At 42.0% G+C, this 15,514-nt stretch overlaps 1 protein-coding gene across 4 annotated transcripts in view; it reads right to left on the bottom strand.

Annotated features, from left to right (window-relative positions):
• Sdc (Syndecan) overlaps positions 1-15,514 on the bottom strand; it is a 139,753-nt gene that overhangs the window by 1,075 nt on the left and 123,164 nt on the right. Inside the window, exons 4-5 of one of the 4 annotated variants that reach the window (XM_089472131.1) lie at positions 4,017-4,449; positions 3,072-3,632 (exon numbers count right to left, since the gene is read on the bottom strand). In XM_089472131.1, the coding sequence (XP_089328257.1) occupies positions 3,072-3,632; positions 4,017-4,449 (994 nt within the window). The remainder of the gene's footprint in view (positions 1-3,071; positions 3,633-4,016; positions 4,450-15,514) is intronic. The other 3 variants (XM_018010071.2, XM_018010073.2, XM_018010074.2) reach the window with 3 other exon arrangements.

Here is a 15,514-nt window from a genome sequence, read left to right as displayed (position 1 = left end):
GCCCGCCCCCCTCCCGCCTGCTGCCATAATCAGAAAACTTTTGTCACAAATTTCTGGTTTATCCTCGAACAACTCGACTAAACTTGTTTTTCCTGCCAACTATTAATCTTGCCTTCGCTGCGTTTGACCTAGTTGGCAGTTGAAAATTTGCATATTTTAACTCAAATTTCTGGCAGCTTGAAGCCTCTTGACGTTTTTTATTTTTTTCTTTTCCCCATCTTCTGTCTTATGTTATGCTCGTAAACACCTGAATGGGTAAATTTAATGCCAATTAGCACTCGGAGCAAATGAATTTTAATTAATTTAATTGGCATTTCCCTCACGCTCCAGCGGGGGCACATGTCAGGAGCAGGTCAAAGGGTTTGCTTGAAATGAGCTTAAGACAAACAAACGAATAAACAAACAAACAAACAAGCGAACAAGTGAGCAAACATATTGCTTGTTTAGTCCTTGTATCCTGCTTGCAATGTCAACACAAATACAAACATCACATACGTATGTGTATGTTTATGTCTGCGTGTATAACTAAACGAGGGCTCTCCAATAAGTGACAGACAGATAGAGAGAGGGAATGAGAGAGTGAGAGGCAGATTGAGTGCTTTAATTAGAATCTCTGCCTAAGAGTATGTCTATTGCACTTTCGAGAACTTCATTGAACTAGTTTTAGTTTAGTTCAATTATTGCTTTTAATACAAGTATTTATATTGGAGGTGCAATTGTAGCTCTTTGATGTTAATATAATAATATTTTGGTTAAATTTATATGCTCCAATTTAATGCCTCATTACTTCCCTATATTTAACTATTCAAACTATGCAAATACTGTCCCCAAATGAACTATTCCTATTTATTTATTGGACTGCCCTCGCATATGTGCTATTGTTCATGGCTTTCAGAGCATTTGAAATACAATTCAACATATTAATTAGGATCAACATTGCCAACGGCACTTCAGATACTCCTGCCATGAGGCCATAGAAGGGGTAATCCAGCTCGTTTGCCGAAAATAGAAAATTAATGAGCATGCGGATTGAGTATTTATTTTCTTGTTCTGTTGTGCACTTGAAGCTGTGCTCAGGTTAGCTTTAAGTTGTCGAAGTTCTCAGGAAGGTTATGCCTAGGAGCCTGTGCAAGGGCGGCTCTCAAGATGGTGCTGTAAATAGTATTTGCTTTTGGCTGGGAATGGAAGCCAGCCGCTGCTGCTGCTACTGTTGTTGTTGTTGTTTGGTTGTCTAATGCAAATCATAGCAGTTGCAGAACTCTTTGACTGTGGCCTGATTGAAAAATGCACTTTGCACAGCACTCCCAGTCCACCCACTGCGTATTGACGTGGGCGTGGCCAGGGGCACTATAGAACGTTGATTGTCAAAGCCAAGCAGGAGACACACAGCCCACCCCCCACCGAAAACTGCTCAGACAAAGGCACTAAACGCCAATGCGTCGTATTCGCAACAAACAATGTGGCAACTGCCTGCGCAAACAGGGCGCGTGGCAAAGAGGTGCCAAGGGCGTGGCGGGATGGGTAGCGGATCGCTGATGGTGTGCCACGCCTTCTACGCCCTTCAAACTGTGATTTTTCATGTGAAGTGGCCCTGTGAAGTGTTTTCCCCTCGTTGCCAGTGGAAAATCACAGCGCAGCTTAGTGAGTTCCTTCAGAAGTTTGGCGCTGTTCAGACAGTAAATCTAATGCTTAGGGACTGTCGGTGTGACTGCTCGGGTGTGTGTGGGTGTGTGTGTTAATGGAACTTTACGGCACACAATTGCGAACCGTGTTGTGCGGCTCAAAAAGCCAGCCAAATGGCAGCCGTTGATTGAGTGGCTTTGCTCAAGCTGGAAGAGAGGGAAGGGAGCACAGCCAAATCGATTGTTTGCTCGTTTGTTTGTTTGTTTGTTTGGTTGTTGTATTTTTTGTTTTTGTGGACTTATCGGCTCAGAAGACAGCAATAGTCATTAATTAATCCCTAACTTTCAATTTAAAATCCCCAAAAAGCTAAAGAGCCTTGGCTATAAATGAGAGCGAGAGTGAGATAAATGAAATGAGCATGAGTCGAATGAAACTAATGTGAAATATATAGCTGAAAATTGAAAATCTGTGTTGGATATAGTTGACAAGGGTATCAAGAGTTGGTCGTATGTGTTGTGTAGCCAGAACCGAGACAAGGACAACGCGTCGATCAACGTAGAGGCAAAGAGAGACAGATAGAGAGAGAGAGAGAGACATATTGCAGCAGCCGTGATGAGATCTAAACTAAAAACTAAACTCAATTTGTACTTAAACAAGAGATAAATCAAAGAAATGCAACCAACTAAAAGCACCAAAAAATAAATAAACTGCCCAACTATATAAATAGAGAGAGAGAGAGAGGGATATAGGTGTGCACTGTAGAAATAATAAAAATACAAAATATAAAACAATCAAATTAATTAATTAAACTACATAAATAATACCGAATAAGGCAAAAGCAATTAGCTAAATAAATAAATCATCAGCCAACAAAAGCGACAGCAATGCCAAAATGACAATTGAACGGTGGGTGGGGCAATCGCCCCTCAGAATGCAATGAAATTGGCAAATGTGAAGTCGCTTTTGTTGGCTGAAAATGTGTCAAAAACTAGTCGCATGCTGCACAGGCTACACTGCAAGAAATAAGTGCAGAGTTTCACTGCAAACTCTAATATAGATGAAACTGCAATCGAATCAATTATTGATTTCAAATATATATATATATATATATCAAGTATATATATGTTTTCATCTTTTGCATTCACTTTTCTCGCAGTGCACTTGGGCAGTCGACTAATCTTTGGCCGACACAACTGAAGCATGCCACAGAGCGTAAACTTAAAGCATAGTAATGTAGAAATGTGCAAACACTGCTCCCGGACAAAGCACACACAGTGAGAAATTGATAGACAATAGCAACAAAGGATGATAACAAAGGACAGTCACCAAACACAAGATGTACAGAAGAATAAAAGGAAATACAAACAAGGATAACAAACTAAAAAACATAAAAAAAGAAGGCACACAACAGAAATAAACAAAATAATAATAATGGAAGAACCACTGACATCCGCCGGCTGTGTGTGTCACATCCTTGTTGACACTGATCTCCGTGTAGAGTCCATCATCCTCGTCCACATTCTCATCCAAATCGATAATGTGACCATCACCATCGCCATCGTTGTCATTGCGTCCATTGGACGTCTCCACATGCGTGTGATGTGTTTGAGTGATTTCGCTCTCGGGATGTGGATCGATCAGCTGATCATCTTTGTCGTCCACATCGTCGCCATTGTCATCATCATCATCATCGTCGTCATCACCATCTTCGTCGTCGTCATTATCATCGCCACTGCCCTGCAGCGTATCCTCGTGATCGAAGGCATCGTCCTCATCCTCGGCATCGGGCAGCAATGGAAGTTGGGGCGTGGACTGATTAAAGGTCGAGCTGGGAGTGGCCAAGGTGGTGTTGGTGGTGGCGATGGTGCTACTGTTGTTGTCAACTGATTTCGACTGTTGTTCGGTTGCTGTGTTGTTGAGTTGGGGCGGATTGGTGGTTGTGCTGGTGGAGATGGTGGTGGTGGTGGTGGTGCTAATGGTTGTTGTTTGTGTTGTTGGTGTGTGAGCTGCTGGATATAAAGATGTGGTTGATGTTGTGTTTAAATAAATATTAAAGAGTTTCTTGAAAAGTGGATTGTTGTCGTCGTTTCGGTTGTTGTTGTTGTTGTTGTTCTCATTGTTGTTGCTGTGGTTATTGATCTTGTTGTTGTAATTACTTAAAATTATTCTTGGACCTGTCGTATTATTATTGCTAAACGTTGGAATTGAAAGGAGTTTCGATATGTTTGAGGTGTTCAAATTGGATGAGGGATTGGTAATGTTTGTTGTAATTGTGGCTGTGGTTGTGGCTGTTGTTGTTGTTGTTGTTGTGTTTGTGAATTGATTATTAAGAGATGTAGAAGATGTAACGTTGGCATTGTCAATGGTTGTTGTTAGTCTAGCTTGATCTTTACCGATTGTGCTGATGCCACTACCACTGCTGATGATGCCGTTGTTGTTGTTGTTGTTGTTCAGGTTGTTGTTCTGGTTGTTGTTCTGGTTGTTCTGGTTGTTGATATTATGATTGCTGTTGGCGTTGGTGCTACTACCAATGATTGTGCCACTATTCGCTGGATGATTGTTATTATTATTATTATTATTATTATTGATATTGAGATTATTAAGATTGTTCTTGTTGTTGATGTCGATTTGATTATGATGATTGATTATACTCGAGATGAGATCGTTGTCGTCGTTGTCGTTCGTTTTATGCTTACTATTTGAGTTGCCCGCGTTCTGTACGCGCGTGTTGTGCGAACTGGAATGGTGATCGGTTATGGCGTCCTCGTCATCGGGTCCAAAGCCAGAGCCAGAGTAGTCCGTTTCCTTCTCTAGATCATCGTGTATCTGAAACAATGGAACAAAGGTTCAAAGTTAAGTGCTTTCTTTAGCCAACAGCAGCAACTGCAACAGAAATACACAAAATACAAGTTAAGAACTGTTGCTTTTGTCCCAAATTCCCTTTGGAGCGGACGGACGGACGGACGGACTTTTGTGTGGCGCAACAAATGGCAACGATTTGCATTGAAAATTATGCGACTGCCATGTCCTTGACAGGCAGCAGCGCGTACGGTGCTTGACTAGCGGGTGTGGCCTGAAGAAGGACGAGGAGTAGGAGTGGGCGGGGGGAGGAGGGTGCGGCACAATGGGGCATACCTACACTGGGGACACATTTATATGGCCATTGTCTGGCATCGAGCCCCAGTTGGTTGACTATTGCGAATGTTGTGGCTTTCGTGCCTTCACTGTGGCTTTTGCGGTTTATTTGGGCAACACAGAACACACACACACACACACATAGACAATGGCAGAACAAACTGTGACCAATGCCAATTGTCCTGGCACAGAGGCTGCCCCCACACTCGACGCTTGTTTATTTACTTTAATTTTGTCGCCGTTTGCTTTGGCCCATAAAAACAGTGCAGGACACAGGACAACGGACAGACACTGAGAGAGTGATGGAGAGAGAGAGAGACAGAGAGTGAGGGGAGCTGGACTCAAGGAGTCAGTAGCCTGAAGCAACTTAATTGAATTTGTTCACGCGTTATGAAATGCCAACATGTTTACGTTTATCTGTATAAGTGTGTACAATATACGACGAGGGCTGGGACGGAGTTGCTGGGGGGCTGGCAACGGGGCACTTGTTGGCCCACCCCGCTTGCAGTCACGCCCCCTCGCTACACATTTCGACCATTAAGAAAACGGTTAGTCGCAGCTGCTTAGCCATCAGATGAATGCCGAATTCCTGCCTTCAACCGCAACAAAAACATGAAGCAATATTACCTTTTACCTTCGGTTCAACTGTTGACCTTTTGCCACAAAAAATATCATTCTCATTATCATTATCGTTATCATCATCATTATAATGCTTATGCTCACACCGCCGCAATGGCGCAATTCGGGAATTCTCTTTGTCCACAGAACTTTGCTAACAAATGTGCAGCGGCGAATTATTGAATTATTTCTAATTTCTGCGTCGGCATTCAATTATCGTGTGTCCCCATTTATCTTGCCGTAGCTTGCTAGCTGTAGGTGCGACAGATAAACCCACTTTTATTTACGTTTGCCATAAATCAGTTTTAGCCCTAAATTATGAACTTGGGCCGCTTTCGCCACTTAATTGAGATTTAATGGCATCTTAGCTACTAAATTGCTTGGCCTGTGCGCATTTAATTGCTTTCGAATGCTACAAATTATTTCTTTAAGTTCCTATTTTTTTTTTTTTTTTTTTTTATGGAGACCAATGTCAGTATAGATAATGCTATTTACATTTGTTTGCTTAAGAAGCGAATCATAATAAAATGCATCAAAAGCAATTTCTTTAGCTATTTGTAGATTCTTGGAGCTACAAGACAAAGCTACCTTTTTTGATTAACTGTAAATTTTGTAAAATAAATCTAAGATATTGAAATTTGTTATTACTATGCAGAATCTTCAGAAGTGGTGCTATGATTTCTTACAGCCTTTCAACAAGACATTTATTTATCATAAGCATATTATATAACTCATCCTAGAAATTCTCTCTTTTTACAATATATCAATTTCAGCTTCAATTTATTTCACTCTTTGTTATAAGTACATGATGTTGTGAATGGTATTTTAAAATGGTTGAAGAGTTTAGGCTAATACATAGTCCTTTTCTGCTAAGTTATTTATTTACATACATGACATATGGATATGCAATAACATTATTATTTGGGGGAAAAAAAAAACAAAGAAATAGAAAACCCCATGAAAATTTACTATAAACTAAATTAAATTAAATTAAATACTAAACACTAAAAACTACAAGTCTATGTCGTTTATATGTGAATATGAGTTCAGTTCAGTATATATGTATTTGCTAATCTTAAGAAAAACTCCCATCGATATTGATTACACCCACAATTCTATATCTAATGTCCTCTTGGTTAATCGAAAAGTTGACTCGCTTCGTTTCCCAAATTGGTAGCTTTGCTAAAACATGCCAAAGTGTGGCATGCCACATGCAAATTGAAAAGCTTTCGTCTAATTTGATATTTGTTGAATAATTACCAAGCACCGCATGCGCGTCTAATGGCGCGTGTGAGAGGGCTTAGCTGCATGCAGCTTCCCAATTTGTAGCCCATGAATAAAACATTCGAGCTGAGCTCGGGCTGCCGTCCGTCCGTCTATTGCTACGGAAACACGCGGCATTTAATTAAATATAATTTTATTTTTAGATAGCGCTCGGGCGTTGAAAGTGAAGCGCATGTTTTTGTAATTTATTTTGCACACACTCACCCCACACACACACACACACACACACACACTCGCACACACACTTCCATTAGAGACAAATTGAAAGCATACAAGCCGGCGGCTCAACAACTTTGGCAAGCAAAAACAAAAAACAAAAAACAGAAAGCAAAAACAAAATACAATACAAATTTTACATGAAATGCGCTTATGGCGAAAATTTGTTTTTCATGTTTGGTTTTTATGCTGTGTGTGTGTTTTTTTTTCTCACTCATTTGTTTTTTCTTCGTTTGCGCTGCGCAATTTAATTAAAAAATTTACGGCGTTTGGAAAAATTGTATTATTGCGTATACGCACTGCGGGCCAGCATTTTTATGGCGCTCATAAATTTTCGTATATGTGTGTGTGTGTTTGTGTATGTGTGCTTGCGTTTGTGTGTGAACATTCGCACATTTGTATACACAAATCATTTGGTCAAAAGTGGCTCATAAAGTATAGCAAAATGTTAGCCAGTTTTTTGTTTCTATTTCGTTTTTTGCTTTGTTTTTAACTGTTTCGCATATGGCCTTGCTGCCTGCTCCTTGGCTGCACAGTTTATTTAAAACGTTTTTCAAACAACATTTTAGCTAGCTGCCCCAGCTGCAGGGAGCCCCAGTGGCAACCCCCAACCCCTGCCCCTGCTGCCACTGCTGGCACTTTTGCCTCGCTTCGGGCCTGGCCACAATTCTTTGTCGCTGTTTTCCCCGCTTGATTTATGCAGCAATTAGTAGCGGGGCGTGGCGAGTGGGCGTGTCGCGGGCATTGTTGCTGCTGCTGCTGCTGCTAGACTGGGCGCTGTTGCTCACGTGGCTGTTGCAAGTCTAATTGCCCTGTTGCCGCCTCGCTGCTGTTTGGGCCACATTTGTTGCCTACTTTTCAGCGCGGCCGCCAATGAATGAACTCTCGATGCAGGCGGCAGGTCTGCCAAATTGCACTTTCATAGTTGCGGTTTACGCTTACTTAGGCGCCAGCCTTTTGGCCATGGCTCTTGGCTCTTGGCTCTTGGCCGTTGCCTGCTGGCTGCTGGCTGCTGGCCTCATTAAACATGGCCCGCAAACGTTATACGCGATCGATAGACTGCTCGCTCGCAACTGCGGCGGCAACTGTGAATTTTATGCAATAAATTGCTTTGTTAATAAAACATGAGCAGTGGGCGTGGCTAGCGGCTGGCGGCTGGATGATGCTATGTGGGTCATGCATGAATTTAAATGATGTCATTTGAACGTGCCACCTGCAACGGCAGAGCAAGAGAGCAACAAAGCGAGAGAGAGAGAGAGAGAGAGCAGATGCAGCAAAAGGCAGCAGCTGCTGCTATTTTCAGTTCAACTTAATGGCGCTGACTTTAATATTTTTCGCATTAAATTTGCATTTGCTGTACTGCAAATTCCAGTTGCAGCATTTGCAGCAGCTGCTGCTGATACTGTTGCTGCTGCTGCTGCTCCTGCTGCTGCTCCTGCTGCTGCTGCAACTATTGCTGGCTGGCCAACGTGGCGTATGCTTGACACCGTTTGTGATATATGAGCGCCAAGCCACTCGACTCGCCTCCCCTGCTGCTCGCCTGGACTCGTCTCGTCTCCGCTGGCAAATATGAAATATGCAAATGCTCACATAAAAGCGCTTTGCACAAAGTTAATATCGAGCAGCTGAAAATGTTTTTAAAGAGTTTCTCCAGCTCCTCGCAGTTCAATTTCAACTTGCACCAAAAGCTAAACTTTGCAGCTGAAGTGCAAAACTGCAAATCAAATTTATAAAAGAGCGCAACAACAGCAACAGCAACAACAACGATGGAGTACAACAAATTTCTTTGCCTTAATGAAAACAGCAAGCAACGAGTAGAAAAGTAACTAACACAAAATGAAAATAAAAATAAATATAAAAATAAGAAAAGAAAAATATTAACAAAAAGTGCGCAAAGAAACGGGCAACAACCTTCAAGCATAATGAGCGCGGAAAACTATGTCAGCTCAGATGATGTACAACAAGGATGCGGGGGGCGAGGTGAGGCGAGGCTGCTGCATGGCCTTATGCATAAACAACAAGTTGCAGTGCAGCCAGGAAAAAAGGATAATAAAGGAACACATAAAAAGGGTATCATAAACTTGTGCAAGTTGCAAGCCAGAGGCTGAGTGTATTTCAGGCACAGAGAGAGAGAGAGAGAGAGAGAGAGAGAGAGAGAGAGAGCACTATAAAGTGCTTCTTATATTGAACATAGAAGCTTAAGAAGTATTTTATTTACATAGAAATTCTTAAAGAGAAATCAAGTTAACCTGATTTGTATGTCTCTTCGCAGCGGGTGGAAGAATTTCAGATATTGCATATATAATGAGAGCTGTTGAAAACTTTGAAAGGTTTATTGAGCAGATGCAAAATAATGATTCAACTCTAGAAACTGCATGCAATTTCATTTAGCTTTAATTTAACATACATATGCAACAATTAAAGTATTCTCATCATATCATCTAGGCTTTGCCACATCTTCTCTGCTCCATTAACATTTTCACTCACAAATCATTTGCAATTCTAAATTATTATTTGGCAAGTGAAATAGGTAAATACGCAGTACAATCATAATTTATATGATAATCTCATGAATTTTTCAGACTATTCCTAATGAAGTTTTAGACTGTTGGATGGCTGCAGATAATGGGCGCATTGAAGGGGGGCCACGGCAACAGCAACGGCAACAGGAACGCAAAGTTGTCCGCCCACTTGTTTCGCTTTACTTTTGGGTCCTAGGCAAACGTTTGGCAAGCACTTGTCATGTGCAGAACCAGCACAGCATCACCCCGAGCACTGAGCACCGGCTCCACCTTGGGGCCAAAGGACAAGTTGTTTTCCTGCATAATTAATGCAGGCGAAATTCAATTTTGAGTTGCTGCCTTTTCTGTATTTTGCTGCTCATGTGTAGAGGACACACGCAACAGTCGACAACAATTTGTTACCCTGGCCCCAACACCCACTCCCCTCCCCGCAGCCGGGCCAACCACAAAGCTAGGCGCGTGTTGCCTTCAGTCTGCCCCCCTTTCTGCTAAAGTGAAGAGATTTAGGGAAATAAATTGAGGTTAAGCAGAAGGCGATTTCAATTGCGACGCTTTTGCCTCTGCCTAGCTTCGGGTCGTTTTCTCTCTGTGTTCTCAGTTCTCTTTGTTGTTGTTTGAACGCACAAAAATGCTGTACACAAGTTTTCATGAAAACTTTTTTCGGTTGTCAGTTGCCAGTTGCCAGTTGCCAGTTGCCACTGGTCGGTTGCCAGTGGTTGGTGGCAAGTTGGCCCAGTTGTGGAGCGGCACGCTTTTGGAGTAAATTGTTGCTTTGACCAGCGGTTGGCATTGTCGTTGTTGTCGCTCTTGTTGCAACAGTTGCTCAGTTTGTTTGTGCAACACACATGCAGGACTGATGCTGCTGCAACAACTGAATTTTCACATATTTTTCTACTCCTTCATCCATTTTTTTTCTTCTCTCTCTCTCTCCCATTGAAGCACTCCAAGTGGCCAGTTTTTGTTGTAGGAAATGTTGGGGGAAAACTTTTGTGCATTTTGTACAGTTTTGCAAATGTGCTTGGTAAACGTCCCTGCCGGCCGTACGATCCTGGCTAACCGCAAGGCGGCTGCGGCTGTGCGTTGGGCCCCATTTGAATTTGGCATTTACTGCATTTGGGCCGTTCAATTATAGCTAAAGCTCCGAGCCAGTTGCCAGTTGGCCATCAAATTCTAATTTATTTACATGCATTTTGCACAGCTCGAGCTGAAGCTGGAGCTGCAACTGAATGCGGAGCTCAGCAGTTGCAGCAGCTGCAGACGCATTTGTGGCAAGAATAGCTGAGCTCTTATTTGCTTGCCCCCACACGCTTCCACTTAGCCGGGTCGGAGTTCGGTTCGGTTCAGTTCAGCTGTTGGCCTAGTTAAGCCCACTTTACTTACTATTTTTTTTTGTTCTGTGTCTTTTTTCTCTGCTTCTCTTATTCGTTTTCCCAATTGCCCATTTACATTTAGATTGAGGCGTAATGCAATCAAATGACCAGCACAAATATCATGTGTGTCTAGATATCTATATATCTATATCTGTATCTGTGTCTGTATCTGTCTGTGTATATGTATATATGGCTAACCCACTTCAATGGCTGTTTTTGGACAGCCTCATTTGGCTCACATTAAATTTGCATTACGACCCACCTCCCCACCTCCCCGCCCTTTGCAAATAATTGCTTTCTAAATGCGCGCAGTAAATTGAAAAAGTTTTGGGCCAAGCTGCGAGCCAAGAATTGCACCTAAATATCAGTTGCATGTTAAGAGTTGGCCAAGTTGAGTGTGTTTTTTTTTTAATTTTTTTTGTTACCCTCTCTTTGTGTCTCCCTCTCACTTTGGTTACATTTGGGGCCAGCTATAGAAAACTTTTACTTTTCCTGCTCCACTTGCGATAACAATGTGTGTTCTGTTGTTGCAGGCAAAGCTTTTGTTGTTGCGGCCTTGCAGCTGCAACAGTTGCTTGCATAATTTGCAGCACACTCTTTGCAACGTGCTAGAAGAAGTAATTGCGGCGTATACGTAATGCGATATGGCATGCTACGTTCTATGAATCTTTTCTGCTCAAATTTATCTATAAATTAAATATATATTAAATATAATTTAACAGATAAAGCACTTTTAATTTACATATTTAAGTCATCTCTATTGGTCTCCTTAACTCTTGCTCTATTTCTACTTTTATTTGTTGCTTTAATTTCAGAATTTGGCTAAATAAATAAAACATTTCGAGCAACAACAACAAGAAGGAATTCCTAATGAACAACATTCTTGTAAGATGAAAAACAAAAACAAGAACGTGCCCGGTTTGATAAAAAGAAATATGGGCAGAGCATAAAGGAAGACTTACAGAATTTTAAGCAGATCAGCAGACCTTTTCAATTGAAACAAAGTGAAACCTTCGGGCGGTAGAGCACAAAATATTTCAAGCATGCTTTGCAGTTTTCAATGCCAACATATGTATGTAACGGCATATAGATGTATAGTGATATATACTCTAACAGATATATAAATGAGAAGTTATGCTGTTGAGCAACCTATATATATTTGGTTTAAGCCTGAGGACGAATTCTCTTATGTGGTGAGTCCCATACATAGCTGATATGTTAAGCTATTTCTTTAAATATTTATAATAATTATAATTTAACACTTTATATTTAACACTGGGTATTCTTCTAGTCGGTTATTAATCAAAGAGAACGCGTTTATTTAACAAAGTTCCATGGCTATTATTTGCAGTTGTTGTCTTTGCAGTGATTGTTGCTGTTGTTCTCGCAGTTGTTGTCGCTGTCGTAGCTGTAGTTGTTGTCATTGTCATTGTTGTTGTTGCTGTTGCCACTGCTGTGCATTGGCATAATTTGGCACTTAATTGGCAGTTTGTTGCCTTTGCTGTTGCTGTTGCCTCTGCCTCTGCCTCTGCCTCTGCCTCTGCCTCTGCCGCTGCCTTCTCCTTTGCATTTGCATTGCCCGCTCGCCGTGGTCCCGTTCCCGCACCGGATTTCAGGATCTGCCTGTGCACACTCTGGGCACATTTATCAAGCTCAGGCACGCTGTCAGCGCACAGGAGTTGCGTTTCCCTTTTCTTATTCAACTTCTCGCCTGGCTGTGCTCTGTCGTTTCTGTTTATTGTATTATTGTGTTTTCGGTTTGCTTGCCTCTGTTGCTCTGTGCATACACACACACACACAAATACACAGACAGACAGCAATGCATAATGTATGTGTATTTTCTTTGATTATTTTTATTTTTGGCGCACGCACGTCAACCGGAAACGGAAATACGCAAAATTTGCGCATTCAATGCATATTCCTTCGTGCAAACTTCTTTTCTCACGTTCAGCTTTTGGTTACGACTTGGCTTATTGCTGATGAGCTGCCGAGTTGATTTATCTGCCTTTGCTCAGTCTCCCTTGTCTCTCTTTCCCTCTCTTTCTCTCCCTCTCTCTATAGTTCTCTCTCTCTCTCTGTCTATGCTCTATTTTAGCGAGTTATTTGTTTGCTGGAATTCGGTCTATGGTCAAGTCTAGAAATTTGCGGCTTTAATCGCTCGTTTTGAGCTTTTAATGCGCTTTTCGTGTTGCCCTGCCCAATTTTCGTTCAACGTGAGCTCCAGACACAGATTTGTTGCTCTGCCCCCCATCGCCCCTCTCTCCTCACTCTTTACATAGCCCAACAAGAACAACAACGAAAATTGCCAACGCAGCATTCACATCATTATGAGCATCATTATCGCCATCATCATCATTTGCTTTGCTTTGCTTTTGGTTGGTTTGCTGCTCATCAGTGAACAGAAAATCAATAACCGCACCCAGGAACAGGCGTCGTCTTGTTTGTTGTTATATTTTTTATACTTTTTTTCCGCTTTTCTGTAATATATATATATATTTTTTTTTTTGTTTTCTCATTGCCCATTGCCCATTTCGTTGCATATCTATCTCGCTCACCCTTCTGAAATGACTGTCAGTTATTCTTTTTATGCGTCGCATCGCATTAGGCAAAGGCAAATTATGAGCGCAAATAGCGAAAGCTTCCAAGCAGATAACAACAACAGCAAAGGCAAACATATTCCACACGCACACACATATACACTCAGTCCACAGCTGCTTACATTTTAAAGGCAGCGCCTAAAAGTATGCCGCGCTTTAAATGCAGACGGCGCATAAAATGCAATTTATGTCGCGCATTCAACTCCTTGGCCGAGCGCTAATTGAGGCAGCTGCTGCTGCTGCTGTTGTTGTTGTTGTTGTTGCTCTATCTGCTCTGGCTGCGGGCATAATTAATCCGCTTTAAGGGTCAGGTTAGGCAGCCCAACCCTTAACCACAGGGCATAAAATATGGGATTAGGACTAGCCAGTCCTAAGTCCTGGCGCCCTTTGGCACTTTGCACGCTGCTAATCAAAAATTAACAAAGGCGCCAAAGTTTGCGGTTAACTTTAATCGATAAATGTTACAGAACTAAGCCTAAATCTATCTTCGTTCGCACTCAGCTCTCTGCTCCCCCATCCGGCAAAGACAATTTGCATGCACTGTCAAGCGTTTGCCATGGAGGGTGAGCACTTGGAACACTTTGCAGCTAATAAGCCAACATTTTTATTGGACTCCCCAGATGAGCTAAGCTAAGCAAGCAATAAACTTGCCAGCTTAGCAGCGGGCTCCTTGGAGATGCTGAGAGGACAGGGACTTGCCGCATGTTAAAGCTGCTGTTGCATTTTAATTGCGGCACCAGAGACGCGACTTAATGTTTGCTGCTGTTGCAGCAACTGAACCGAAAGCAACCAAAGGAAGCCAGGCACACCGACACACACACACAAACACACACACACACACACACACATGTAGAGCATACAGAGAAACTTGCACGTGTGCAAAGCAGAAGAAGAAGAACTTGGCAACTTGACTGCCATAGCACATCATTAAAATTTTAATGCACTCTCTCCCCCTCCCCATCACACACGCTGTGACAATGCATTGGGCGTGGCTCAGCCAGCTGCTCAGTCAATCGCAAGCGCATAGAAATGTTACGTTGAGCAAAAGGATGCGATGGAGCGTCCTTGTGCCTCTGCCACAGATGATCGACTGTCAGATGAGCTGTACATAATTGCAGATTGAAGCTGTTTCCCTTGAAATGAGCGAATTATTCAGTGACACAGGTGAAATGAGATGTAAATTCCATGGATACGATGCCGAATTTCAATTATATCACAGCTGCCTATTCTCATAGCTGATTTAAGTAAGTAGAGAACATGTAGACAGTTCTTTGGCTATCCAATCTATCTATCGGAACAGAAATGAGCAACAAGTTGCTAAAAAAAAAAAAAAAACAAAACAAAACTGCGATACAAATTTCGTTCCATACCTAAAGAAAGCCGTTAATATTTTATTGCAAAGTGTTCAAGGTTTCGTCCTTCAGGCATACAAGAAATATATACCTGCTGCTACAATTGGCAGCTGCCAAAAGACCTCGCTCTTTGGCATTTCTCAGAGTTTTATTCAATTAATGCTTGTGCTTGTGCAAAAATATCTATAATTAAATTTAAACTAGCCATTAGAGCAACCTTTTGTGCACGACACTAAAATACTCCACCCTAACTTTGTTGCCTGCCCCAATTGGTTTCGCTTTACGGGCGAGCTGTGGGGCCTGGGGCGAGTTGTCGAGTCGGTGCAATGTTGAGGTAGCTAACATTGACAGCGGGCAACAAGGATGCTCATTAGTGGAGCAGCGTATTAAATTAAACCAGCAATCATACAAATGAGCACAGCCACGCCCACATTTGTGGCAGCTACTGAAATCTGCATAATTCAAATTGAAATTGGTATCGATGCAACAAACACATAAATTTGCATTCATCATTTATTGAAGCAAATATTTTGACAGCGAATTGTTTGACTGATGAATGTGAGCCACATTGTTGTGGCTGCCATCCAATATATATGAATCATATTTCAATCTATATATATATATATATGTGTGTGTGTGTGTGTGTGTGCTCTGCGAGAGCAGCTTAAACTGCTCCCGCATTCCGTTTTAGTTGCACTCGGTCCGAGCTCAGTGTTTGCATTCGAGTAGAATGGCCAGCAGAGCCTTGGCTTTAGCTTTGGCTCGGGCCTTGGCTGCGGCTTTCGTTTGTGTTTCAG

This window comes from Drosophila arizonae, chromosome 5 (assembly GCF_054131065.1).
Source record: "Drosophila arizonae isolate 15081-1271.41 chromosome 5, UAZ_ARI_1.0, whole genome shotgun sequence".
Lineage (NCBI taxonomy): Eukaryota > Metazoa > Arthropoda > Insecta > Diptera > Drosophilidae > Drosophila > Drosophila arizonae.
This window is presented reverse-complemented; position numbering and strand designations above follow the sequence as displayed.